Source organism: Pogoniulus pusillus, chromosome 20 (assembly GCF_015220805.1).
Source record: "Pogoniulus pusillus isolate bPogPus1 chromosome 20, bPogPus1.pri, whole genome shotgun sequence".
In the NCBI taxonomy this organism is placed as follows: Eukaryota; Metazoa; Chordata; class Aves; order Piciformes; family Lybiidae; genus Pogoniulus; species Pogoniulus pusillus.
In genome coordinates this window covers 20,994,517-21,021,289 of record NC_087283.1, presented here as the reverse complement: position 1 = coordinate 21,021,289, position 26,773 = coordinate 20,994,517, and the positions used below count along the sequence as shown (strand labels likewise).

General features: G+C 56.3%; 2 protein-coding genes across 2 annotated transcripts in view; one reads left to right on the top strand and one right to left on the bottom strand.

Moving 5' to 3' along the window:
- The window catches only part of SF3B3 (splicing factor 3b subunit 3), a 57,551-nt gene extending 52,387 nt beyond the window's left edge, over positions 1-5,164 (bottom strand). The window contains exons 1-3 of the mRNA XM_064160535.1: positions 5,056-5,164; positions 3,487-3,598; positions 1,054-1,380 (exon numbers count right to left, since the gene is read on the bottom strand). Coding sequence (XP_064016605.1) covers positions 1,054-1,380; positions 3,487-3,556 — 397 coding nt within the window. The 5' untranslated portion in view covers positions 3,557-3,598; positions 5,056-5,164. The remainder of the gene's footprint in view (positions 1-1,053; positions 1,381-3,486; positions 3,599-5,055) is intronic.
- A 269-nt stretch (positions 5,165-5,433) lies between these two features.
- The window catches only part of COG4 (component of oligomeric golgi complex 4), a 30,459-nt gene continuing 9,119 nt past the window's right edge, over positions 5,434-26,773 (top strand). The window contains exons 1-13 of the mRNA XM_064160541.1: positions 5,434-5,590; positions 7,023-7,105; positions 7,965-8,079; positions 9,153-9,327; positions 11,083-11,276; positions 11,487-11,592; positions 12,623-12,780; positions 14,679-14,737; positions 17,241-17,374; positions 19,866-19,984; positions 21,856-22,022; positions 23,762-23,927; positions 25,892-25,954. Coding sequence (XP_064016611.1) covers positions 5,441-5,590; positions 7,023-7,105; positions 7,965-8,079; positions 9,153-9,327; positions 11,083-11,276; positions 11,487-11,592; positions 12,623-12,780; positions 14,679-14,737; positions 17,241-17,374; positions 19,866-19,984; positions 21,856-22,022; positions 23,762-23,927; positions 25,892-25,954 — 1,689 coding nt within the window. The 5' untranslated portion in view covers positions 5,434-5,440. The remainder of the gene's footprint in view (positions 5,591-7,022; positions 7,106-7,964; positions 8,080-9,152; positions 9,328-11,082; positions 11,277-11,486; positions 11,593-12,622; positions 12,781-14,678; positions 14,738-17,240; positions 17,375-19,865; positions 19,985-21,855; positions 22,023-23,761; positions 23,928-25,891; positions 25,955-26,773) is intronic.

Genomic DNA, 26,773 nt, shown 5'->3' with positions numbered 1-26,773 from the left:
CTGAGAGAGATGGGGGTCAGCCTGGAGGAGAGAGCCAATGGCATCCTGGGCTGGCTCAGGAGCAGTGTGGGCAGCAGCACAAGGGAGGTTCTTGTGCCCCTGTGCTCAGCACTGCTCAGGCCAGCCCTGGAGTGCTGTGTCCAGTTCTGGGCTCCTGAATTGCAGAGAGCTGCTGAGGTGCTGGAAGGTGCTGAGAGAAGGGCAGCAAGGCTGGGGAGGGGCCTGGAGCACAGCCCTGTGAGGAGAGGCTGAGGGAGCTGGGGGGGGGGTGCAGCCTGCAGCAGAGGAGCCTCAGAGCAGAGCTGATTGCTGCCTGCAGCTGCCTGCAGGGAGGCTGTAGCCAGGTGGGGTTGGGCTCTGGTGCCAGGCAGGCAGCAGCAGCAGAAGGGGCCCCAGACTGAGCTGTGGCAGAGCAGGTCTGGGCTGGCTGTGAGGAGGAGGCTCCTGGCAGAGAGAGTGATTGGCACTGGCATGGGCTGCCCAGGTAGGTGGTGGAGTGGCTGTGCCTGGAGGGGTTGAAGCCAAGGCTGGCTGGGCACTGAGTGCCATGGTGTGGTTGGTTGGGCAGGGCTGGGTGCTAGGTTGGCACTGAGTGCCATGGTGTGGTTGGTTGGGCAGGGCTGGGTGCTAGGTTGGCACTGAGTGCCATGGTGTGGTTGTTTGGGCAGGGCTGGGTTCTAGGTTGGCACTGAGTGCCATGGTGTGGTTGGTTGGCCAGGGCTGGGTGCTAGGTTGGCACTTAGTGCCTTGCTCTGGTTGGTTGGACAGGGCTGGGTGCTAGGTTGGCATTGGCTGAGCTTGGAGGTCTCTTCCAACCTGCCTGATTCTATGACTCAATGATCTCTGGAGGTTCCTTCCAACCTCTAAGGTTGTCATTTTGTGCCTCATCTCCTCGCTAAGCTGCTGGCCTGGAGGAGAGCTGACATCACATCGCCCCGGAGAAGAACCACTTGCAACTGTAGCTGGATAAAACTCACTCCCAAAGAAATACCCATGAGACAGCAAAGAAAAACCAAGGAGAAAACCAAGCAAGAGAGAAAGAGAGCAACTCACTGATCATAACAGCACGGCCCTTGGGGTCCACAGCCAGGTACTGGCCCGGAACGATCCTGCGGCAGCCGCTCTTGCCAAAGGTCTCCTGATGGATCTTCTCAAAGACGTTCTTGGAGGGTTGGTACTCCAGGATGACAATTCGACCTGAGTCACTGCCCACCACGATGTAGTCTTTGGTGCCACCTGTCAGCCTGAAGGCCATGAGGGAGCGGATGACTCCAAACACCTCCACCGTCAGCAAGGTGTGAACCTTCCCCGTGTTGGGATCGGGGCGGAGCAGCTCCAGGATCTTGCCCCGGGAGACGACGATTTCTTGTTGTTTGGTTCCTGGAGAAGCCAAAATGTTGGATCAGAGAATTGTCAGGGTTGGAAGGGAGCTCAAGGATAGTCCAGTTGTAACTCCCCTGTCATAGGCAGGGACACCTCATGCTGGAACAGGGTGCTCAGAGCCACATCCAGCCTGGCATTAAAAAATTCGAGGGATGAGGCTTCCACATCCTCCCTGGGCAACCTGTGCCAGTGTCTCACCACCCTCATGCTGAAGAACTTCTTTCTAATGTCTAAGTCTCCCTCCTCCTCTAGCTTGGATTCATTCCCCACCCTCATGCTGAACAACTTCTTCCTAATGTCTAATCTCAGTCTCCCTCCTCCTCTAGCTTGGATTCATTCCCCACCCTCATGCTGAAGAACTTCTTCCTAATGTCTAATCTAAGTCTCCCTCCTCCTCTAGCTTGGATTCGTTCCCCATCCTCATGCTGAACAACTTCTTCCTAATGTTTAAGTCTCTCTCCTCCTCTAGCTTGGATTCATTCCCCATCCTCATGCTGAACAACTTCTTCCTAATGTCTAATCTCAGTCTCCCTCCTCCTCTAGCTTGGATCCATTCTCCCATCACTACCTGACACCCTAAAAATTTCCTCCTCAGCTTTTCTGTAGTCCCCTTCAGACACTGGAAGGCCACAATAAGGTCTCCTCAGAGCCTTCTCTTCTCCAGACTGAACAGCCTCAACTCAGTCTGTCCCCATAGCAGGGGGACATCCTCCTGGCCCTTCTCTGGACACCTTCCAGCACCTCCAGGTCTTTCCTGTCACCTCCAGAACTGGACACAGTACTCCAGCTGGAGTCTCACTAGGGTGGAGTAGAAGGGGAGAATCATCTCCCTCCACCTGCTGGCCACACTTCTTTGATGCAGCCTGGGATATGTGGTTAACATGAAGTTAACAACCACAGAGCAGAACATTCAACTTCAAGAAGCACTCAGAAGATAAAACTTTGTGACTAGAGTGCTAAAGACTTTTGTGATTAGCAGGGAGAAATTCAAAGCCACTTATTTACCACCTTAGGTGCCACTATGGTGAGGTTTGAGCACATTAGGACAAACCAGGGAAGCAGACAAAATGCCTTCCTCAAGCCCTGGGATAGGATGCCCAGTGGTGGAGTTCCCATTCCTGGAGAGACTGAAAAGCCACTGAGATGTGGTGCTGAGGGACATGGTGTAGTGGTGACCTGGTTGTGCTGGGTTAATGGTTGGACTTGATGATCTTAAAGGTCTCTTTCAACCAAAATCACTTTACAGTTGAATGAAATCTGAAGATAACCAAAACAAACTTCATTTTTTCACATGTCTCCTTCTCTGGAGACTTTCAAACCCTGCCCAGCCTGGTTTTGTGTGGCCTGTTCTAGCTGAAGCTGCTTTGGCAGGGGGACTGGACTGGCTGATCCATATATAGAGAGAAGAAACCTCTATAGAGGTTTCTTCCAACCCCTACTACTCTGTGAAGTTATCATTTGCTCAAGACCAAGTGATAACATCACAGATTCACACAATGCCAGGGGTTGGAAGAGACCTCCAAAGCTCACCCAGTCCAACCCCCCTGCCAGAGCAGATCACACAGGAACACATCCAGGCAGGTCCTGAATATCTTCAGAGAGGGAGACTCCGCAAGTCCCCCATGGGCAGCCTGTTCCAGGGTTCTGTCACCCTCACAGGTTAAAAATTTCCCCTCCTGTTTCCACAGAACTTCCTATGCCACAACTCCCACCCACTGCCCCTCGTCCTGTCACTGGGCATGATGTGGCTCCAGCCTCTGGGCACTCAGCCTGCACAGCTTTATCAGCATGAATTAAGTCATCTCTCAGCCTTCTCTTCTCCAAGCTAAAGAGCCTCAGCCCCCTCAGCCTCTCCTCCCAAAGAAGGTGTTCCACTCCATCACCTTTGTGGCTGTGTGCTGGATTCTTTCAAGCAGTTCCCCGAGGCCCTTCTTGAACCAAGGAGCTCAGAACTGGACACAATATTCGAGACAACAGCAGGAAAATACCACATCCATGCAGGTAAGCTTCAGCAACCACATCAAACAAAACACCAACACCTTTTTTTTTTGCCTCTACCACCCAAAAGGTCAAGCCCAGACGTGGAAAGGGAGGAGAACTCACCTGAGAAGTTGCCATGGATGGCGTAGCTTATGCCAGTGGCACGCTGCAGCGTCAGGTTGTAGAGAAACATGATGGCAACAGGTTTGCTTCCACCTTATGGTAGGTCCCGAGCCTGCAACAAGCAGAACACATTCAAGCACTCCACAAACCCAAAGCGTTCCCCAGAGCAGAGCAGTCTGCCGCCCTCGTCTGTCTGCACAGGTCACTTCAGGTTAGCACATCCACTGTCCAGCAGCAGGAGCCAGTTTGGATTGGAGGCAAAAAAGCCCTGAAGAAGAAGCAGGCTCAGCTCAGCTCCTGGCTGCCACGCTCCTAATTACGAGTTCCAGCTAATTAACCCCACTAATTAGGCCTCTGGAGTTTAGTTGCTTGGAAACCCTGCAGAGAACAGGGAATCCCTCTAAAGAATAGAATCAACCAGGTTGGAAGAGACCTCCAAGTTCAGCCAGTCCAACCTAGCACCCAGCCCTAGCCAGTCATCCAGACCATACCACTAAGTGCCTCAGCCAGGCCTCCAGGGATGGTGACTCCACCACCTCCCTGGGCAGCCCATTCCAGTGCCAATCACTCTCTCTGCCAACAACTTCCTCCTAACATCCAGCCTAGACCTCCCCCCCCCCAACTTGAGACTCTGTCCCCTTGTTCTATTGCTGGTTGCCTGGAAGAAGAGGCCAACCCCCACCTGGCTACAGCCTCCCTTCAGGTAGTTGTAGGCAGCAATGAGGTCTGCCCTGAGCCTCCTCTTCTCCAGGCCAAACACCCCCAGCTCCCTCAGCCTCTCCTCATAGGCTTTGTGTTCCAGGCCCCTCCCCAGCTTTGTCGCCCTTCTCTGGACACCTTCCAGCACTTCAACATCTCTCTTAAATTGAGGGGCCCAGAACTGGACACAGCACTCAAGGTGTGGCCTGAGCAGTGTTGAGTAGAGGGGGAGAATAACCTCCCTTGTCCTACTGCCCACACTGCTCCTGAGCCAGCCCAGGATGCCATTGGCTCTCTTGCCCACCTGGGCACACTGCTGCCTCATCTTCAGCTACTATCTATCAGTGCTCCCAGGGTCTCTTTCCTCCTGGCTGCTCTCAGCCAGTCAGTCCCCAGCCTGTAGCTCTGCTTGTGGCCGTTGTGGCCAAAGTGCAGAACCTGCCCTTAGCCTTGTTAAATATCATCCCGTTGGCCTCTGCCCACCCATCCAGCCTGTCCTGCGTCCCGCCACTCCATTTAGCAAGAGCCACACCACCCCCGACCGCCCGGAGCGGCCTCCGGAGCAGCTTCCCCTTCCCCGCGGCTAAGGCGGGCTGCGCGCAGGCCGCCGCGCTTGTTCCGCCGGCTCTGCAGGCCAGCCCTCAGTCGCCTCAAGACTATCCCAGAGCCCGTGGGCCAGCACCGCTCCGCACCCCCGGTAGCCTCCCAAGCCTGCAGGCTCCGAGAACCGTCACGGATCACGGCCCGGCCCGATCAGCCCCGCCAGACCAGGCCCAAAGGGCCGGCGGTCGCTGCTCCCGCCCAACCTGCGGCCCCTACAAGCCACAGGGCCGCCGCTGGACGTGCGCAGCGCGCCGGGGCCGCCCTTACCGGGTAAATGGCAATAGATGGAGGCGGATGGCGGCGGATGCTGCTCCTGCCTCAGGCGGGCGCAGTCCCGGAGCCCTCCGCCATCAGTCCCGCGCCTCCTCGGGGTGGGGGCTTTCGCCGAGGCCCGGCGCGCTCCCTCTGCCGGCTTAGGCTGCCCGCGGCGGCGCCTGAAGAATCACGGAGAGGCGGCAGCTGCTCCCCGTACAAACACCCTCCGAAACCCTTCCACTTTAGTCTCTTTCCATCGTAGAGATCCGGGATAGCAGAAAGCGAAGCGGCCCCACGCTACCAAGGGGAACCGAGTGGGCGAGAACGTTCAGGCAGCGTTGAGGGCAGCCCCGGATGGGCCTGCCGGCGGTGTGGGCCGCGTCAGCTGAAGCTGAGGATGGCGGCGGCGGCGCCGGGCCCCGGGGCGCCGGCGGGAGCGGGCAGCAGCGGCTCCGCGGCTGCCTCTGCGCTCTCCATGGAGCGGATTCAATCTCTCACCGACCTGGCGGACCTGGAGGCCGCCTACAGCCGGCTGTGTGAGGAGGAGGTGTGTCGGGAGGGGCCCTGTCAGGCGGCGGGGCCTGCGGTGGGTGCCCGGGGGAGCCCCCACGCCGCTGTCTCGGCGTCCCCAGCGCGGAGGCTCCGCAGGGGTGGTGAAGCCGCGGGCGAGTTGGGTCCCGGTAAACCTCCCGGGGATCGCCGTGGCCAAGGGCAAGGCCCTGCTGTTTGTGCAATCACATCGGCATCAAGACTGGAAGCCCTCTGCTGTGAGGCCAGGCTGAGAGAGATGGGAGTCAGCCTGGAGGAGAGAGCCAGTGGCAGCCTGGGCTGGCTCAGGAGCAGTGTGGGCAGCAGGAGAAGGGAGGTTCTTGTGCCCCTGTGCCCAGCCCTGCTCAGGCCAGCCCTGGAGTGCTGTGTCCAGTTCTGGGCTCCTGAATTGCAGAGAGAAGTTGCAGTACTGGAAGGTGTCCACAGGAGGGCGACAAAGCTGTGAGGGGCCTGGAGCACAGCCCTGAGAGGAGAGGCTGAGGGAGCTGGGGGGGTGCAGCCTGCAGCAGAGGAGGCTCAGGGCAGAGCTGATTGCTGCCTGCAGCTGCCTGCAGGGAGGCTGTAGCCAGGTGGGGTTGGGCTCTGGTGCCAGGCAGGCAGCAGCAGCAGAAGGGGCCCCAGGCTGAAGCTGTGTCAGGGCAGGTGTGGGCTGGCTGTGAGGAGGAAGCTGCTGGCAGAGAGAGTGATTGGCACTGGCATGGGCTGCCCAGGGAGGTGGTGGAGTGGCTGTGGCTGGAGGGGTTGGAGCCAAGGCTGGCTGGGCACTGAGTGCCATGGTGTGGTTGTTTGGGCAGGGCTGGGTGCTAGGTTGGCACTGAGTGCCATGGTGTGGTTGGTTGGGCAGGGCTGGGTGCTAGGTTGGCACTGAGTGCCATGGTGTGGTTGGTTGGGCAGGGCTGGGTGCTAGGTTGGCACTTAGTGCCATGGTGTGGTTGGTTGGGCAGGGCTGGGTGCTAGGTTGGCACTGAGTGCCATGGTGTGGTTGATTGGGCAGGGCTGGGTTCTAGGTTGGCACTGAGTGCCATGCTCTGGTTGATTGGGCAGGGCTGGGTGCTGGGTTGCCACTTGGTGCCATGCTCTGGTTGATGGGACAGGGCTGGGTGCTAGGTTGGGCTGGCTGAGCTTGGAGCTCTCTTCCAACCTGCTGGATTCTATGATGCTAAGAGAAGGCACCAGGGGCACCTTCTGGTGGCCTTTCAATGCTTAAAGGGAGCTGTAGGAAAGCTGGGGGCAGGCTCCTGTAGGAGGTCCTGTTGTGCCCCCACAAGCAGTGATGGTTCAAAAGGGGAGGCTCAGAGCAGAGAGCACGAACAAACGTTTTGTGCTGAGGGCAGTGAGACCCTGGCCCAGGATCCACCAGCACCATGTCCTTGACTTGTCTCTCTGCTAAGCTGCTGGCCTAGAGGAGAGCTAAAGTCCTTTCCTTTCAGAGAGTCGTGCAGGAAGAGCTGGATGCCCTCCTGGAGCAGCAAAGCACCGTGGAGAACAAGATGGTTGCACTGCACCGCATGGGGTCAGTGGTCCCTGCTTGCTTCCCTTCTTCCTGCTTCTGCCCAAGGTTCCTTGGGGTGCAGATAGGTTTCAGCCTTGTGAGGGGAGAATGTTCATTTCCCTGGGGCTGAAATCAGGTTGATGGCTTCATGTCCTGGGGCTGAAATCAGTTGGTGGCTTCACCCCCTGAAGCTGAAATCAGTTGGTGGCTTCATCCCCTGAGACTGAAATCAGTTGGTGGCTTCATGCCCTGAGGCTGAAATCAGTTGGTGGCTTCATGCCCTGAGGCTGAAATCAGTTGGTGGCTTCATGCCTTGAGGCTGAAATCAGTTGGTGGCTTCATGCCCTGAGACTGAAATCAGTTGATGGCTTCATGCCCTGAGGCTGAAATCAATTGGTGGCTTCACCCCCTGAGGCTGAAATCAGTTGGTGGCTTCCTGCCCTGAGGCTGAAATCAGTTGGTGGCTTCACCCCCTGAGGCTGAAATCAGTTGGTGGCTTCATCCCCTGGGGCTGAAATCAGTTGATGGCTTCATGTCCTGGGGCTGAAATCAGTTGGTGGCTTCATGCCCTGAGACTGAAATCAGTTGATGGCTTCATGCCCTGAGGCTGAAATCAATTGGTGGCTTCATCCCTTGGGGCTGAAATCAGTTGGTGGCTTCCTGCCCTGAGGCTGAAATCAGTTGGTGGCTTCACCCCCTGAGGCTGAAATCAGTTGGTGGCTTCATGGCATGGGCAGCTACTTGGTTGCTTGGCTAGGGCTGGGTGCTAGGTTGAACTGGCTGAGCTTGGAGCTCTCTTCCAACCTGCTTGATTCTCTGATTCTATGATCTCTCAGTCTGAACTGCTTGCAGCTGATGCTCAGTTTGTTTGTGCTGCCAGCCCTAACCTGCAGCTGATTGAAGGGGATGCCCAGCAGCTGGCAGGGATGATCACCTTCACCTGTAACCTGGCCGAGAACGTCAGCAGCAAAGTCCGCCAGCTGGACCTTGCCAAGGTAACTGTGCCAAGGGGGTCATGCTTGCCACCACCACCACCTTCTGCCTGCTCACAGCACTGTCAAGCAATGTGCTCTTTGCCTCAGCAGGCAGGGGGGACTGGAAACTCTGCTTTATTTTAGCAGTGTGAGGTTAGAACTTGGGAAGTTCCACCTTGATGTGAGGTGAACCTTCTTTACTGTGAGGGTGCTGGAGCCCTGGAGTGGGCTGCACCTCTGCTCTGCCCTGTAGCCTTGGCCCATCTGTAGCATTGGTTCCAGTCCTCCTGACCTCCCCAGTTCAACAGAGAGGGAATTACTGGAGAGAGTCCAGCAGAGGCTACAAAGATGCTGAGGGGCCTGTGGCAGCTCTGTGAGGAGCAAAGGCTGAGAGCCTGAAGAAGAGCAGCCCCAGAGGGGGTCTGATTAATGCTCAGCAAGAGCTAAAGGAGCTGTGGAGGACATGAGGAGAGGCTGAGGGAGCTGGGGTTGTGCAGCCTGAAGAAGAGGAGGCTCAGGACAGAGCTCACTGCTGTCTACAACTCCCTGAAGGGAAGCTGTAGCCAGGTGGGGTTGGGCTCTTCTGCCAGGCAAGCAGCAACAGAACAAGGGGACAGAGTCTCAAGCTGTGCCAGGGGAGGTCTAGGCTGGGTGTTAGGCAGGGGGGGTTTGAACTAGATAACCTTTGAGGTCCCTTCCAACCCAAAGCAATCTCAATCTGAGCTGCCTAGGGAGGTGTTGAAGGCCAGATTGGATCAGGCCTTAAGCAACCTGGGCTAGTGGGAGGTGTCCCTGCCCATGGCAGGGGGGTTTGAACTAGATAACCTTTAAGGTCCCTTCCAACCCATAGCAGCCTATGAATCTGAGTCACCCAGGAGGTGGCTGAGGCCCCATCCCTGGAGATATTCAAGGTGAGGCTGGGCAGGGCTCTGGGCAACCTGATTTAGTTGAGGATGCCCCTGCTGACTGCAGTGGGGGTTGGACTGGATGCCCACTGGAGTCCCTTCCAACCCAGACCATTCTGTGACCCTATGAATTGACTCTCCTTGCTCCAGCCTGCAGCAGGAAGCATTTATTGCTTGCCTTCCTTGCAGAATCGACTCTATCAGGCCATTCAGAGAGCTGATGACATCCTTGACCTGAAGTTCTGCATGGATGGAGTTCAAACAGCCCTGAGGAGTGAAGATTATGAACAAGCAGCAGCTCACATCCATCGTTATCTGTCTCTGGACAAATCAGTGATTGAGCTCAGTCGTCAGGGCAAGGAAGGTGAGGAGAAGCTGCTAGGTCACCTTTACAGCAGGTAATAACCAGAGGCTGCTTGGTTTTCCCACAGCAGATAGCCTCAGCCCAGAGTCAGAGGATTTAATGCTGGCCAGAAGAGCTTCATCTGTTAGAGAGTAACACAGAGATGAATGTGTCTGAAGTGTTCTTAGGTGTGAATTATCGTGAGAGGAAAGTGCCTCACTTTGGCCACAGCAGCCCCAAGCAGCACTGCAGGCTGGGGCCAGAGGGGCTGAGAGCAGGCAGGCAGAGAGGGCCCTGGGGGTGCTGTGAGAGAGCAGCTGCAGAGGAGGCAGCAGTGTGCCCAGGTGGGCAGCAGAGCCAGTGGCATCCTGGGCTGGCTGAGGAGCAGTGTGGGCAGCAGCACAAGGCAGGTTCTTGTGCCCCTGTGCCCAGCACTGCTCAGGCCAGCCCTGAAGTGCTGTGTGCAGCTGTGGGCTCCTGAATTGCAGAGAGCTGCTGAGGTGCTGGAAGGTGCTGAGAGAAGGGCAGCAAGGCTGGGGAGGGGCCTGGAGCACAGCCCTGTGAGGAGAGGCTGAGGGAGCTGGGGGGGTGCAGGCTGCAGCAGAGGAGGCTCAGGGCAGAGCTGATTGCTGCCTGCAGCTGCCTGCAGGGAGGCTGTAGCCAGGTGGGGTTGGGCTCTGGTGCCAGGCAGGCAGCAGAAGGGGCCCCAGGCTGAAGCTGTGTCAGGGCAGGTGTGGGCTGGCTGTGAGGAGGAAGCTGCTGGCAGAGAGAGTGATTGGCACTGGCATGGGCTGCCCAGGGAGGTGGTGGAGTGGCCGTGGCTGGAGCCAAGGCTGGCTGGGCACTGAATGCCATGGTGTGGTTGTTTGGGCAGGGCTGGGTGCTAGGTTGGCACTGAGTGCCATGGTGTGGTTGGTTGGACAGGGCTGGGTGCTAGGTTGGCACTGAGTGCCATGGTGTGGTTGGTTGGGTAGGGCTGGGTGCTAGGTTGGCACTTAGAGCCATGGTCTGGTTGGTTGGTGCTAGGTTGGCACTGGGTGATCTTGGAGGTCTCTTCCAACCTGTTTGATTCTATGATTCCTGGCACACAGCTTTAATAGCATTTCAGCTGCTAAGGACTAACTGTTCAGGGCAGAAGAAGAGAGGGACAAGGCTCTGTCAGGGAGAACTGCTGCAGTGCCATCACACAATGCCAGGGTCATCTGGTGCCAGCTGTTCTAAGTGCTGGTGCTGTGGTGTGCTACCAAGCAGAGCAACTGGAAATGAAGCAGTAAATTGCCTGATCCATAAAAAGAAATGTCCTGATTGTTGCTAGAGGGAACTGGATGATATTTGAGGTCCCTTCCCACCCAACCTATTCTGTTGAGCTCTGAAAAGTGGCACCCAGAGAGGGCATAGCAGAAGCTTTGGTGGCCTTGAGGCCCTGGGGGTCAGCAGCATCAGGCTGTGGTCCCTTCCAACCCAACTCTATCTGTGAAGCTCTGAAAAGTGGCACCCAGAGAGGGCAGAGCAGAAGCTTTGGTGGCCTTGAGGCCCTGGGGGTCAGCAGCATCAGGCTGTGGTCCCTTCCAGCCCAACCCATTCCATGTTTGCCTCCTCCACGCATGGCCACAGCACAGCTCCGTGTGCATCCCGCAGGTGCCTGTCTTCCCTCCTGCCTTCTCCCCCTGAGGCTGCACTCTCTCCTGGGTTGGGGAGGGAGGAAAGGTAGCCCTTAACTCAGCAGTAACATCATGCTGTTACTTTCCCCCCTTCCTTTTCTGCCCTTTTGAGCAGGGGGCATCATTGATGCCAACCTGAAGCTCCTGCAGGAAGCGGAGCAGCGCCTGAAGACGATTGTGACGGAGAAATTTGATGCAGCTATGAAGCAAGGAGACCTGCCCCAGGTGGAAAGGTTCTTCAAGATCTTCCCTCTGCTGGGCTTGCATGAAGAAGGGCTGAGCAAGTTCTCAGAGTACCTCTGCAAGCAGGTAATGAGGGCTGAGATGTGCTGTGCCCTAGGTTTGGTCTCCTAGAGGGGGAAAAACAAAGGGCTAGAGGTCCACCCTATGGGGTGAAGGAGGTCTGATGGGGTGAAGAAGATCTTATGGGGTGAAGAAGGTCTTTTGGGGTGAAAAAGGTCTTTTGGGGTGAAGAGGGTCTTTGGGTGCTAGCAGCTGTCTGGTTCTGTTGTTTTGCAGGTGGCCAAGAAAGCAGAAGAGAACCTGCAGGTGGTGATGGGGACAGACATGAGTGACCGCCGAGCTGCTGTCATCTTTGCAGACACCCTGACACTGCTCTTTGAAGGTTCTTATTCCTCTCCTCTTTGCTGGTGGCTTGAAAGTAGACCCTTATGAGGTTGTCCACCTGCAAAATGCTTTGAGTTTTAGCTCCAGAGGATCACAAAATGCCTCCTTTTCTCTTTGAGCTGTGAGTGTGTCACGCTAGAGGGACCAGGGACACAGCTTCTGGAGAGTTTGTGGGCTTGAGGAGTTTTCCCCAGGAGCCAGCAGTGTCCTCCTGCAGCTCAGCAGGCAGCCATGTCTTGGGCTGTGGCCAAAGGAGTGTGGGCAGCAGGGCAAGAGAGGGGATTCTGCCCTTTGACTCTGCTCTGCTGAGGCCTCACCTCCAATCCTGCCTTCCAGCTCTGGTATCCCCAGCAGAAGGAGGGCACAAAGCTGCTGGAGTGAGGCTGCAAAGATGATCCAAGGGCTGGAGCAGCTCTGCTGTGAGCACTGCTGAGGGAGCTGGGGGGGTGCAGCCTGCAGAGGAGAAGGCTCCAGGGGCACCTCAGAGCTGCTGCCAGTGCCTGAAAGGAGCCTGCAGAAAGGCTGCAGAGAGACTTTGGCTGAGGGTGTCTGGAGCCAGGCCAAGGGGGAATGGTTTGGAGCTGAGGCAGAGCAGGGTTAGACTGGAGCTGAGGAAGAAGTTCTTCAGTAGGAGGGTGGTGAGACTCTGGAATGAACTGCCCAGGGAGGTTGTGGCTGCCTCCTGCCTGGAGGTGTTCAAGGCCAGGCTGGAGGAGGCCTTGAGCAACCTGGGCCAGTGGAGAGGTGTCCCTGGGCATGACAGGAGGGTTGGAGTCAATGATCTCAGAGGTCCTTTCCAACCTGAGCCATTCTATGATGCTCCCCAGCCAGGAGAAGGCCTTCCAAGAGGCAAACTTTCCTCCATACAGCTGAACCAAGGGATGGTAGTGCCAACCCTTGAGTCAGGCACCAGAGAGTGAATCATCACTTGCTCAGTGCTGTCTTTGGACCTGCAAGCTTCTGCTGTGGGTTCAGCTTGAGCGGGATCCCCTGCCTGAGACTCTTCTGTGCTTCACCTCTGCCTGCAGGGATCGCTCGTGTGGTGGAGACTCACCAACCCATCGTGGAGACCTACTACGGGCCAGGCAGGCTCTACACTCTCATCAAGCACCTGCAAGCAGAGTGTGACCGGCAGGTGGAGAAGGTGGTGGACAAGTTCATGAAAGAGAGGGACTATCACAGGCAGGTAAGAGGGAGTGCCTGCTGCCACCTACTGTCACCTCCATCCGGCTCTTTGAGGCTTTGATTGGCCTAGAGGTGGCAAAGTTTGACTTTGTGTGCTGAGAAGAACTTGGCTGCCCTCCTCCTTTGCACTGCTGGCTGAAGGGGTCACAGAAAAATGTTAGAGGTTGGAAGGGACCTCCAGAGATCATCCAGTCCAAATCTCCTGCCACAAGCAGGATCCCCTAGGGTAATTCACACAGGAATGCATCCAGGGGGGGATTTGAAAGCCTCCAGAGAAGGAGACTCCACAACCTCTCTGGGCAGCCTGCTCCAAGGCTCTGTCACCCTCACTGTAAAGAAGTTTCTCCTCATGTTGAGGTGAGACCTTCTCTGCTCCAGTTTGTAGCTGTTGCTCTTTGTCTTACTGCTGTGGAAAGAGATTGGTCCTCTCCACTTGACCCCCACCTCTATTGCTGTGGACCACCAAAAAGAGATTGGTCTCATCCACTTGACCCCCACCTCTGTTGCTGTAGACCACTGGAAAGAGATTGGTCTCATCCACTTGACTCTCACCTCTATTGCTGTGGACCACTGAAAGAGATTGGTCCCCTCCACTTGACCCTCACCTCTTGCTGTGGACCACCAAAAAGAGATTGGTCTCATCCACTTGACCCTCACCTCTTGCTGTGGACCACCAAAAAGAGCTTGGTCTCATCCACTTGACCCCCACCTCTATTGCTGTGGACCACCAAAAAGAGCTTGGTCTCATCCACTTGACCCTCACCTCTTGCTGTGGACCACCAAAAAGAGCTTGGTCTCATCCACTTGACTCTCACCTTTATTGCTGTGGACCACCAAAAAGAGCTTGGTCCTCTCCACTTGACCCCCACCTCTGTTGCTGTGGACCACTGAAAGAGATTGGTCCCCTCCACTTGACCCCCACCTCTGTTGCTGTGGACCACCAAAAAGAGATTGGTCCTCTCCACTTGACCCCCACCTCTGTTGCTGTGGACCACTGAAAGAGATTGGTCCCCTCCACTTGACCCCCACCTCTATTGCTGTGGACCACCAAAAAGAGCTTGGTCCTCTCCACTTGACCCCCACCTCTGTTGCTGTGGACCACTGAAAGAGATTGGTCCCCTCCACTTGACCCTCACCTCTCAGATCTTGCTGGACATTGAGATCTCCTCTCAGCCTTCTCTTCCCCAGACTAAACAGCCCCAGGGGTCTCAGTCTCTCTTGATAAGGGAGATGCTTAAGTCCCCAAATCATCCTCATGGTTCTCAGCTGGACTCTCTCCAGCAGGTCTTTGTCTCTCTTGAACTGGGGAGCCCAAAATTGGACAGAGTATTCCAGGTAGAGCAGAGTAGAGGGGGAGAAGAACCTCCCTTAGACCTACTGGACACACTTCTCTTGATGCTCTCAGCCTCCAGGTCCAGCCTGGAGCTGTCCCTTCTGTTGCAGAGGGTTCACTGGGAGCATGGAATCATGGAATGGTTTGGGTTGGAATGGACCTTTCCAAGTCAGCCAGTCCAACTCCTCTGCAGCCAGCAGGGACATCTGCAACTAGAGCAGGTTGCTCAGAGCCCCACACCTGCCCTGGAGTGTCTCCAGGGATGGGTTCATTGCTCTGCAGGGCTCTAGGGTGCTTTCAGTGTGTCTTGCCCACTCTCTTGTTGCTGCCTCTGATAGCTGCAGGGCTGCTGCTGATACCTCTCTTAGACTTCTCATCCCACTACCCTTCTAGGCAGGCTGAGTTGTGTCTTGGAGGAGGAGGTGAACTGATGCACTTCCCTTCTCTGGCAGTGCCTCTTGCAGCACATTTCCTCTCTAAGCAAGCACCTTCTTAGGCTGCAGCACAAGAAATGTCCCCACCAGCAGCTCTGACTCTCCCTTTTTTGTCTGTGTCTGTGATTGCAGTTCCAGCAAGTGCAGAGCAGCATGATGAGAAGCTCTTCTGCAGAGAAGATTGAACCAAGGTACAAACCCAACCTCTTTTAGCTCCCTCTCTTGAGCTGTTATTAACACTCCTTAGCATTTAGATAACTCCCTTCATCTTCCAGAGGCTTGGTGGCTGCCAAAGCAGAGGATGCAATTCTTGGATGCCCTTTGCTGCCCCTTCCATAAAGGCAGCTTCTGAGCTGGTGCTTTGTTTTGCTTACTCATTACTGCCTAAGCCTTGGCAATAAACCTTGCTGGAGAGCTGGCACAGCAAGGGCTTGAGGCTTTAATTGCCTCTGCCCACAGCCTTTTGATGGTCAGAATGCAGGCAGCTCCCTGGGCAGATAATTTGTGGTGGAATCAGGACTAAACCTCTGGGGCTTATTTAATCTGCTGCTGCTGCAGCTGCTCTGTCTCATTGCTTTCTTGAGGTGCTTTCAACCTTCCTCCTTTGCTTCTTATCTGAAGTATTTGCTTAGCCCTTGAGAGAGGCAACTTGGAAGCTCACTCAGCCCTCCTGGCACTCTGCAGGGCTCCTAAATGTTGCCTTCAAAGAACTGTTCCTCAAGGCAGCTCTGTCTGCCAGCCTGAGTGCCTCATTAGTGCAGCCAGGAATAGAGTCATAGAATGGTTTAGGTTGGAAGGGACCTCAAGGATCAGCCAGTTCCAATTCCCTGCCATAAGCAGGGACACCTCCCACTAGAACAGGTCACTCAAGGCCTCATCCAGCCTGGCCTTGAACACCTTCAGGGAGGTTGTGGAGCACAGAAGCATTGGGTGCTTCTGTGCTCCACAACCTCCCTGGGCAACCTGTGCCAGTGTCTCACCACCCTCACTGCAAACAACCCTTCCCTAACATCCAGTTTCAATCTCCCCTCTGCCACTTCAAACCCATTCCCCCTTCTCCTCTCATTCCCAGACCTTGTCACCAGTCCCTCCCCAGCCTTCCTGTAGCCTCCTTCAGCTCCTGCAAGGCCACTCCAAGGTCTCCTCCAAGCCTTCTCCTCTCCAGGCTCCCAACTCTCTCAGCCTGTGCTCAGAGCAGAGCTCCTGCAGCCCTCTCAGCATCTTGGTGACCTCCTCTGGGCTGGCTCCAACACTTCCCTGTCCTGCTTGTGCTGGGGGCTGCAGAACTGCACCCAGGACTGCAGGTGGGGTCTGAGGAGAGCAGAGCCAAGGGGCAGAATCCCCTCCCTTGCCCTGCTGCCCACACTGCTCTTGCTGCAGCCCAGGACAGGGCTGTGTCTGGGCTGCACTCACACTGCAGGCTCCTGTTGAGCTTTTCCTCACTCCACACCCCCAGATCCTGTTCCTCAGAGCTGCTCTCCAGCTCCTGTTGAGCTTTTCCTCACCCCACACCCCCAGGTCCTGTTCCTCAGAGCTGCTCTCCAGCTCCTGTTGAGCTTTTCCTCACCCCACACCCCCAGGTCCTGTTCCTCAGAGCTGCTCTCCAGCTCCTGTTGAGCTTTTCCTCACTCCACACCCCCAGATCCTGTTCCTCAGAGCTGCTCTCCAGCTCCTGTTGAGCTTTTCCTCACCCCAGACCCCCAGATCCTGTTCCTCAGAGCTGCTCTCAGCTCCTGTTGAGCTTTCCCTCACCCCAGACCCCCAGATCCTGTTCCTCAGAGCTGCTCTCCAGCTCCTCTTGAGCTTTTCCTCACTCCACACCCCCAGGTCCTGTTCCTCAGGGCTGCTCTCAGCCATTCCCCACCCAGCCTGGAGCTGTGCTTGGGATTGCACCCACCCAGGTGCAGAACCTTACGCTTGGCCTCGTTGACTGTCATGAGCTTGGCCTGGGCACACCTCTGCAGCCTGCCCAGCTCCCTCTGGACCACTTCCTCCTTTCCTCTGACTTAACTGCAGGCTCTCCAGGTTTTCTCAGCTTTTGCTTTGTCATCTAGGAGGTAAAGATGCAGGTCCCTTGGCCCACTAGTGTGTGGGGAAGCTCTGAGGGTGATCTGCCAAGTCCTTCTCTGTGCGTGCTGATGAAAAAGCTGCTGCTGCTGCTGCCACCATCCTTTTTACTGCAGAGTCCTCTCTGCTCTGAGTGCTGCATGGCCAAGGGTTTGTTTCCTTTTTTCTTCTCACCTTTTCCAAGCTCTTGAGCTTCAAACAAATCCTTCTCATGTGTTTCTTCTGCAAATGATTGTCTGTGCCCTGAAGCAGAGAGGTGGAGGTGGCAAGAAGCAGGCACAGGGCTCACGAAACCAAGCACCACTGAGGTAGGAAGAGTCTGCCCAAGCTCTTTCAGCCAACAAAACAAGGCTGATGTTGAAGCTGTGTCTCTAAGCCTTGCAGTCCTTGCTGCTGTGGTTTTTCCTGTGGCTGTTGTCACATCCATGAGGAAAAGCTCTCTGGAATGATGGTTTCATTTTTGGCCCCGGGACCTTTCCGTTGCCCATCGCACCCAGCAGCGACTCTGCTGAGCTGACAGCAGGGGTGGAAAGGGTTAGCCCTGATCTCATAATAAGCCAGCAGAGCAACACTTTAACCTCTCCTTTGGTGGTCTGGCTCCCTTGATCCTTGCTGTCTTCCTTCCAGGGAGCTTGATCCTATTTTAACTGAGGTCACTCTGATGAACGCCCGCAGCGAGCTCTACCTGAGGTTCATCAAGAGGCGAATAACAGCTGACTTTGAGGTGGGAGACTCCATGGCCTCAGAGGAGGTCAAGCAAGGTAACACCTTGGCTAGCAAAGCTTGCAGGCTCTCTGCTCCTTGCAGCTACAAGTGGAGGTGTCTCTGAGTTAGTGGCAGAGCAGAGTAACCCAGGATGTGCTTTGAGAGAGCTCTGGGGAAGAGGATGGTGTAGTTTGGCCTCCCCAGACCTGGTTTTATTCAGCATGGGTTGTTCCTTCTAGCAGGGAAATCAATGTTAGGAAGCACTTTAGAGCATGAGGAGAGAAGGTCCTTGGAGAAAGGTGAGGGCTCTGCAGGCACAGGTACTGCAAAAGGTAGTGGTCAGTGGCTCATTGTCCAGGTGGGGATGGTTGACAATTGGTATCCTTCAGGGGTGTGTGTTGGGACCAGTGCTGTGCATTGGCTTCACCAATGACAGACACAGACTGAGGGCAGCCTTGGCAGGTTTGCTGATGGTACCAATCTGAGTGGTGTGATTGGTAAGACTTGAATGATGTACCCTTCTGTTGGAGGGGAGCAGAGCCCTGCAGAGGGACCTGGGCAGGCTGCATGGGTAGGCAGAGGCCAAGGGGATGAGAGTGAAGAAGGCCAAGGGCAGGTTGTGCACTTTGGCCACAGCAGCCCCAAGCAGCAGTGCAGGCTGGGGCCAGAGTGGCTGAGAGCAGGCAGGCAGAGAGGGCCCTGGGGGTGCTGTGAGAGAGCAGCTGCAGAGGAGGCAGCAGTGTGCCCAGGTGGGCAGCAGAGCCAGTGGCAGCCTGGGCTGGCTCAGGAGCAGTGTGGGCAGCAGCACAAGGGAGGTTCTTGTGCCCCTGTGCTCAGCACTGCTCAGGCCAGCCCTGGAGTGCTGTGTCCAGTTCTGGGCTCCTGAATTGCAGAGAGAAGTTGCAGTACTGGAAGGTGTCCACAGGAGGGCGACAAAGCTGTGAGGGGCCTGGAGCACAGCCCTGAGAGGAGAGGCTGAGGGAGCTGGGGGGGTGCAGGCTGCAGCAGAGGAGGCTCAGGGCAGAGCTGATTGCTGCCTGCAGCTGCCTGCAGGGAGGCTGTAGCCAGGTGGGGTTGGGCTCTGGTGCCAGGCAGGCAGCAGCAGCAGAAGAGGCCCCAGGCTGAAGCTGTGTCAGGGCAGGTGTGGGCTGGCTGTGAGGAGGAAGCTCCTGGCAGAGAGAGTGATTGGCACTGGCATGGGCTGCCCAGGGAGGTGGTGGAGTGGCTGTGGCTGGAGGGGTTGGAGCCAAGGCTGGCTGGGCACTGAGTGCCATGGTGTGGTTGGTTGTCTAGGGCTGGGTGCTAGGTTGGCACTGAGTGCCATGGTGTGGTTGGTTGGGCAGGGCTGGGTGCTAGGTTGGCACTGAGTGCCATGCTCTGGTTGGATCCTAGGACTGGCTGCTAGGTTGGGCTGGATGAGCTTGGAGGTGTCTTCCAAGCTGGTTGATTCTAGGATTCTGTGAAGGTGAGATGCCATCCAGAGGGACCTGGAGAGGTGGCTGAGAAGAGCTTCAAGAGGTTTAATAAGGCCAAGTGCAAGGTCCTGCACCTGGGTCAGGGCAGTGCTGGGCAGCAATCCAATGTAGGAGGTGATGAGACTGAGAGCAGCCCTGCAAAGAAGCAGTTGGGGGTGCTGGAGGGTGAGAAGCTGGACAGGAGCCAGCAATGGGCACTTGCAGCCTAGAATTCTAAGGGCAGCCTGGGCTGCATCCAGAGCAGTGTGGCCAGAGGTGGAGAGAGGGAATTCTGCCCCTCTGCTCTGCTCTGCTCTGGGGAGACCTCAGCTGGAATGCTGCATCCAGCTCTGGGGTCCCAACACAAGTGACCTGCTGGAGCTGGTCCAGAGGAGGCCACAGAGGTGATGAAGAGGGCTGGAGAAGCTCTGCTGTGAGGACAGGCTGGGAGAGTTGGGGCTGTGCAGCCTGGAGAAGAGAAGGCTCCAAGGAGACCTTAGAGCAATGTTTCATATCTGAACCTTATTTCAGTACCTGCAGGGGAGCTGCAGGCAGGCTGGGGAGGGACTGCTCAGAAGGGCCTGTGGGGACAGGCTGAGGGCAGTGGTTTGGAAGTGGAGCAGGGCAGAGTTAGGTTGGGCATCAGGAGGGAGCTGTGCCCAGGGAGGGTGGGGAGAGACTGGCACAGGCTGCCCAATGAGGTGCTTGAGGCCCCATCCATGGAAACATCCAGAATCAGCCTTGCTGTGTGCCTGGGCAGCCTGCTCTGCTTGGAAGTGTCCCTGCTGCCTGCAGAGGGCTTGAACAAGATGCACTTGAGGGTCCCTTCCAGCCCAATGCATTCTGTGACTCCTGAAGGTGAAGGCCACAAGGAGAACAGGCTCAGGGTTCTGGTACTCCAAGGAGCTCTTGAAATCACTTTTGTCCCCTGCAAAAGTCAGCTCAGCAGTGCCAGCTCCACAGCTGAGGCTGTGATTTGCTTTGCAGATCAGGGCCCTTTGGGTGCCCACGAGGCAGGCAGCCAGGGGATGAGGTGGGGAAGTGCTTCCTGCTGCTTGGTGCCCTGCTGAGAGGTCTCTGTTGTCTTGTGTAGAGCATCAGAAATACCTGGACAAGCTCCTCAACAACTGCCTGCTGAGCTGCACCATGCAAGAGCTCATTGGTTACTACATCACCATGGAGGAATACTTCATGAGGGAGACTGTCAACAAGGTAGGGCTCAGACCTGTAACAGCCTACACTGGCTGCTAGCAGCTGAGGCTTGTCACTTGTGCTCCCCAGTCCTCTCTGAGCCTCCCTAGGGAGGGAGAGGAGCATGTGGCAGGTCTGCAGTTGTTGGGAAGGTCTTTTTGCCTCACATGTCCTAGAGAGGCAGCTGCATGCATCTGAGCTTGGGCTGCCAGCACACCCCAGAGTCAGATCTCCCAGGTGGCAGGTCTGCAGTTGGTCCTTTTGCCTCTCATGGCCTGGAGGAGCAGCTGCCTGCATCTGAGCTTGGGCTGCCAGCACACCCCAGAGTCAGATCTCCCAGGTGGCAGGTCTGCAGATGCTGGGAAGGTCCTTTTGCCTCCCATGGCCTAAAGAACCATAGAATCAGTCAGGGTTGGGAGGGAGCACAAGGAGCAGGCAGTTCCAACCCCTCCTGCCATGCCCAGGGACACCCTACCCTAGAGCAGGCTGCACACAGCCTCAGCCAGCCTGGCCTCAAACACCTCCAGCCATGGGGCCTCAACCCCCTCCCTGGGCAACCCATTCCAGCCTCTCACCACTCTCCTGCTCAACAACTTCCTCCTCACCTCCAGGCTGGAGCAGAATCAGATCTCCCAGGAGGCAGGTCTGCAGCTGGTCCTTTTGCCTCTCATGTCCTAGAGAGTCAGGTGCCTTCATCTGAACTTGGGCTGCCAGCACACCCCAGGGCCAGATCTCCCAGGAGGCAGGTCTGCAGCTGGTCCTTTTGCCTCCCATGGCCTGGAGGAGCAGCTGCCTGCATCTGAGCTTGGGCTGCTAGCACATTCCAGAGCCAGATCTCCCAGGTGGCAGGTCTGCAGTTGGTCCTTTTGCCTCTCATGGCCTGGAGGAGCAGCTGCATGCATCTGAACTTGGGCTGCCAGCACACTCCAGAGTCAGATCTCCCAGGTGGCAGGTCTGCAGTTGGTCCTTTTGCCTCTCATGTCCTAGATAGGCAGCTGCCTGCATCTCAACTTGGGCTGCCAGCACACCCCAGAGTCAGATCTCCCAGGTGGCAGGTCTGCAGTTGGTCCTTTTGCCTCTCATGTCCTAGATAGGCAGCTGCCTGCATCTCAACTTGGGCTGCCAGCACACCCCAGAGTCAGATCTCCCAGGTGGCAGGTCTGCAGTTGGTCCTTTTGCCTCTCATGTCCTAGATAGGCAGCTGCCTGCATCTCAACTTGGGCTGCCAGCACACCCCAGAGTCAGATCTCCCAGGTGGCAGGTCTGCAGTTGGTCCTTTTGCCTCCTATGGCCTGGAGGAGCAGCTGCCTGCATCTGAACTTGGGCTGCCAGCACACCCCAGGGCCAGATCTCCCAGGTGGCAGGTCTGCAGTTGGTCCTTTTGCCTCTCATGTCCTAGATAGGCAGCTGCCTGCATCTCAACTTGGGCTGCCAGCACACCCCAGAGTCAGATCTCCCAGGTGGCAGGTCTGCAGTTGGTCCTTTTGCCTCCTATGGCCTGGAGGAGCAGCTGCCTGCATCTGAACTTGGGCTGCCAGCACACCCCAGGGCCAGATCTCCCAGGTGGCAGGTCTGCAGTTGGTCCTTTTGCCTCCCGTGGCCTGGAGGAGCAGCTGCCTGCATCTGAGCTTGGGCTGCCAGCACATCCCAGAGCCACATCTCCCAGGTGGCAGGTCTGCAGTTGCTGGGAAGGTCCTTTTGCCTCTCATGTCCTAGAGAGGCAGCTGCCTGCATCTGAGCTTGGGCTGCCAGCACACCCCAGAGCCACATCTCCCATGTGTGTGGGCTCCCACCGAGCAGGACGCGCGGTGCCAGCTGAGGGTGAAAGGGACAGGCTGGCAGCTTGGTCTCAGTGCTGCCCTGAGAGGGCCCTGAGGCAGCTTCCTTTGCAGGCTGTTGCCATGGACAGCCACGAGAAGGGGCAGCTCACCTCCAGCGTGGTGGATGATGTCTTTTACATCGTGAAGAAGTGCATTGGGCGTGCTCTGTCCAGCTCCAGCATAGACTGCCTCTGTGCCATGATCAACCACTCCACCACGGAGCTGGAGTCTGACTTCAGGTAATGCAAGCACCCCAACATCCTTCCATCCTGCCTCCACCTCCCTTTCTGCAGTGCTGGCTGTCAGCTCATCTTCCTTTGCACCTCTGCTCTGTCTTCTCTGTGGGAGATGGAGGAGCAGCATCAGATGTGGTGTGGGAAGCTGGAGCTGGATGTGTTTCTCTCACAGGAGCTGCATGGGTGGGCAGAGGCCAAGGGGATGAGAGTGAACAAGGCCAAGGGCAGGGTTCTGAACTTCAGCCACAACAACCCCAAGCAGCACTGCAGGATGGGGACAGAGTGGCTGAGAGCAGCCAAGAGGAAAGGGACCTGGGGGTAGTGATAGATAATAGCTGAAGATGAGGCAGCAGTGTGCCCAGGTGGGCAGCAGAGCCAATGGCATCCTGGCCTGCATCAGGAGCAGTGTGGGCAGCAGGACAAGGGAGGTTCTTGTGCCCCTGTGCTCAGCACTGCTCAGGCCACACCTTGAGTACTGTGTCCAGTTCTGGGCCCCTCAATTCAAGAGAGATGTTGAGGTGCTGGAAGGTGTTGAGAGAAGGGCAACAAAGCTGGGGAAGGGCCTGGAACACAAAGTCTATGAGGAGAGGCTGAGGGAGCTGTGGGTGGTTAGATGGAGGAGAGGAGCCTCAGGAGGGACCTTGTCACACTCTGCAGCTACCCAAAGGGAAGCTGTAGTCAGGTGAGGGTCAGGCTCTGCTCCCAGGCAGCTTGTGCCAGGACAAGAGGGCATGGCCTGAGGCTGTGCCAGGGGAGGGCCAGGCTGGTGGTCAGGAAGCACTTCCCCAGGGCCAGGCTGGGGGTCAGGAAAGGGAGAAAGAGAGGGAGGAGAGAAGGAGAAGGAGAGAAAGAGAGGGAGGAGAGAAGGAGAAGGGGAGAAAGAGAGGGAGGAGGGAAGGGGAGAAAGAGAGGGAGAAGAGAAGGGGAAGGGGAGAAAGAGAGGGAGGAGAGAAGGGGAGAAAGAGAGGGAGAAGAGAAGGGGAAGGGGAGAAAGAGAGGGAGGAGAGAAGGAGAAGGAGAGAAAGAGAGGGAGGAGGGAAGGGGAGAAAGAGAGGGAGAAGAGAAGGGGAAGGGGAGAAAGAGAGGGAGGAGAGAAGGGGAAGGGGAGAAAGAGAGGGAGGAGGGAAGGGGAGAAAGAGAGGGAGAAGAGAAGGGGAAGGGGAAAAAGAGAGGGAGGAGAGAAGGAGAAGGAGAGAAAGAGAGGGAGGAGGGAAGGGGAGAAAGAGAGGGAGGAGAGAAGGGGAAGGGGAGAAAGAGAGGGAGGAGAGAAGGGGAAGGGGAAAAAGAGAGGGAGGGAGGAGAGAAGGAGGAGAGAAAGAGAGGGAGGAGAGAAGGGGAAGGGGAGAAATGCAGGGCCAGGCTGGGGGTCAGGAAGCACTTCCCAGGGCCAGGCTGGGTGTTGGGAAGCACTTGCCCAGGGAGAGGGAGGGTAGGCACTGCCTGGGCTGCCCAGGGAGGTGCTGGCTGTCTGCAAGGCCAGGTCGATGTGGCCCTTGGGGGCCTGCTCCAGCTGCTGTGCTGGTGTTGGGTTTAGGTTGGCCTCGGTGAGGTCAGAGTTCCTCCCCAGCCTCAGTGACTCTGTGCTTGTGTTCCTCTTCCAGCCTCATGTCCTGTGGTTGCTGTCAGGAGATCCCTGTTGCCTTTCCCTGTCCCTCTGAGCTTCCACTCGCCGGACCTGCTGCCTCCTAGAGCACAGCTCTAGGCTTGCTCTGAGCTCTGGTTGTGTTCTCTTTGCCCCACAGGGAGGTTCTGCACAACAAACTGAAGCAAGGCTTTCCAGCCACCACCTTCCAGGACTTCCAGAGAGGGGTGACCAGTGCTGTGAACATCATGCACAGCAGCCTGCAGCAGGGCAAGTTTGATACCAAAGGCATTGAAAGCACCAACGAGGCCAAGCAGTCTTTTCTGGTGGGTGTTCTGATGGAGGATGAGTTGAGGGGAGAGGAGAGATGAAGTCTGGGAGGCCATCCAGAGAGAGTTGGACAGGCTGAGAGCTGGGCACAGAGGAGCCAGGTGAAGTTCAACAAGGACAAGTGCAGAGGCCTGCATCTGGGGAGGAATAATGAACTGCACCAGTACAGGCTGGGAGGTGACTGCTGGAGAGCAGCCCTGTGGAGAGGGACCTGGGGGTGCTGGTGGAGAACATCCATGGCACAGCAATGTGCCCTTGTGGAGAAGAAGTGGGATCCTGGGGTGTTGTTAGGCAGAGTGTGCCCAGCAGATCAAGGGAGGTTCTCCTCCCCCTCTACTCTGCCCTGCTGAGACCTCATCTTGAGCTCTGTGTTCAGTTTGGGGCTCCCCAGTTGCAGAGGGACAGGGATCTGCTGGAGAGAGTCCATCCTGAGTACTGTGTTCAGTTTGGGGCTCCCCAGTTGCAGAGGGACAGGGATCTGCTGGAGAGAGTCCATCCTGAGCACTGTGTTCAGTTTGGGGCTGCCCAGTTGCAGAGGGACAGGGATCTGCTGGAGAGAGTCCATCCTGAGTACTGCGTTCAGTTTGGGGCTGCCCAGTTGCAGAGGGACAGGGATCTGCTGCAGAGAATCCAGCAGAGGGCTACAAGGTCAAGGCTTCATCAACCAAATAAGAAGGCAAAATACCTCAAAACCTGTACTAGAATCACAGCTGGTTGGCTTGGAAGGGACCTTCTGAGGTCTTCTAACCCAGCACCTCCCACTAGAGGAGGTTGCTGAAGGCTTCATCAACCAAATAAAGAGGCAAAAGGGGTAAAATCCCTCAAAACCTGTACTGGAATCACAGCTGGTTGGCTTGGAAGGGACCTTCTGAAGTCTTCTAGCCCAACACCTCCCACTAGAGGAGGTTGCTGAAGGCTTCATCAACTAAAGAAGGAGGCAAAAGGAGTGAAACACCTCAAAATCTCTACTAGAATCACAAGTTTGGCTTGGAAGGGACCTTCTGAGGTCTTTTAACCCAACACCTCCCACTAGAGGAGGTTGCTGAAGGCTTCATCAACTAAAGAAGGAGGCAAAAGTAGTGAAACACCTCAAAACCTGTACTAGAACCACAAGTTTGGCTTGGAAGGGACCTTCTGAGGTCATCTTGTCCAACCCAGCCACCATGGGCAGGGACATCTCCCACTAGAGGAGGTTGCTGAAGGCTTCATCAACTAAAGAAGGAGGCAAAAGGAGTGAAACACCTCAAAATCTCTACTAGAATCACAAGTTTGGCTTGGAAGGGACCTTCTGAGGTCTTTTAACCCAACACCTCCCACTAGAGGAGGTTGCTGAAGGCTTCATCAACTAAAGAAGGAGGCAAAAGTAGTGAAACACCTCAAAACCTGTACTAGAACCACAAGTTTGGCTTGGAAGGGACCTTCTGAGGTCATCTTGTCCAACCCAGCCACCATGGGCAGGGACATCTCCCACTAGAGGAGGTTGCTGAAGGCTTCATCAACTAAAGAAGGAGGCAAAAGGAGTGAAAGACCTCAAAATCTGTACTAGAACCACAAGTTTGGCTTGGAAGGGACCTTCTGAGGTCTTCTAACCCAGCACCTCTCATTAGAGGAGGTTGCTGAAGGCTTCATCAACCAAATAAAGAGGCAAAAGGGGTAAAATACCTCAAAACCTGTTCTAGAACCACAAGTTTGGCTTGGAAGGGACCTTCTAAGCTCTTCTAGTCCATGCCACCTGCCCTGGGCAGGGCCCTGAGCTAGCTGACATCAAGGACATGAGTTGCTGTGCTTCAGTCTCATGCAGCTCTGTGCCCCTGCAGTGCTTTTGAGTGCTCTGTCACCTCGGCCCCCTACCTGTTTGCATTCCAAGCCTTACTCTGAGCAGGGCATGGAACCTGGTGCTGAGCTGCTGGCAAATTCCCAACCCATTCCACTTGGCTTTGTTTTGTTTGGTTGTTTCCAGGTGACCTTAAACAACGTGGAAGTCTGCAGTGAGAACATCATGACCCTGAAGAAGACTTTGGAGGTGCAGTTTGACTTCTTTTACTGTTGTTGCCTTAATCAAACCCTAATGTCCTCCTTCCAGGAGGGGGTGGTCAGGTAAACCAGCTCAAATTCCTTCAGGAGGTTGCCCTCCAGCCTTAAGGAAGCAGTTTTGAGCTGGTTGCTAGTAACAACTGGCACTTCCTCCAGCAGTGACCAACCTAGCACAGGCTGGGAGCCAGTGGGTTAACATGTTGGGTCTCTCAGAGGTTGTGCTGCTCCAGTGCTGCCCTAGCTAGCCCCTGCTTTGCTTTCCTTCCTTTCTCTGACCTCTTGGAGAGCAGCACAAGGGGAAAGGGACTTGGAGGTCCTGGTGAACAGAAGGATGCTCACAAGCCAGCAATGTGCCCCGGTGGCCATGAAGGGCTCGATGAGAAGGGCTGTGGTGAGGAGGTCTGAGAGGTTCTCCTCTCCCTCAGCTCTGCCCTGCTGAGGTTATAGCTGGGATGTTGTGTCCAGTTCTGGGTCTCTCAGCTCAAAAAGGACCTCAGGGAGTTGCTTGAGAGAGTCCAGCACAGAGCCACAAAGCTGCTGCAGGCAGTGGAACATCTCCTGGTGAGGACTGGCTGAGGGAGCTGGAGCTTGGGAGCAGAGGAGCTTGAGAGCTGCCCTCATTGCTGCTGAGCTGCAGGGCAGTGTGGGTAGGACAGAGCCAGGCTCTGCTCAGGGATGTCCAAGGACAGCACAAGGGGCCCTGGGTGCCAGCTGGAGCAGAGGAGGTGCCACAGGAACAGCAGGAGAAACTTTCTCACTGTGAGGGTGCTGGAGGCCTGGAGCAGGCTGCCCAAGAGAGGTTGTGAAG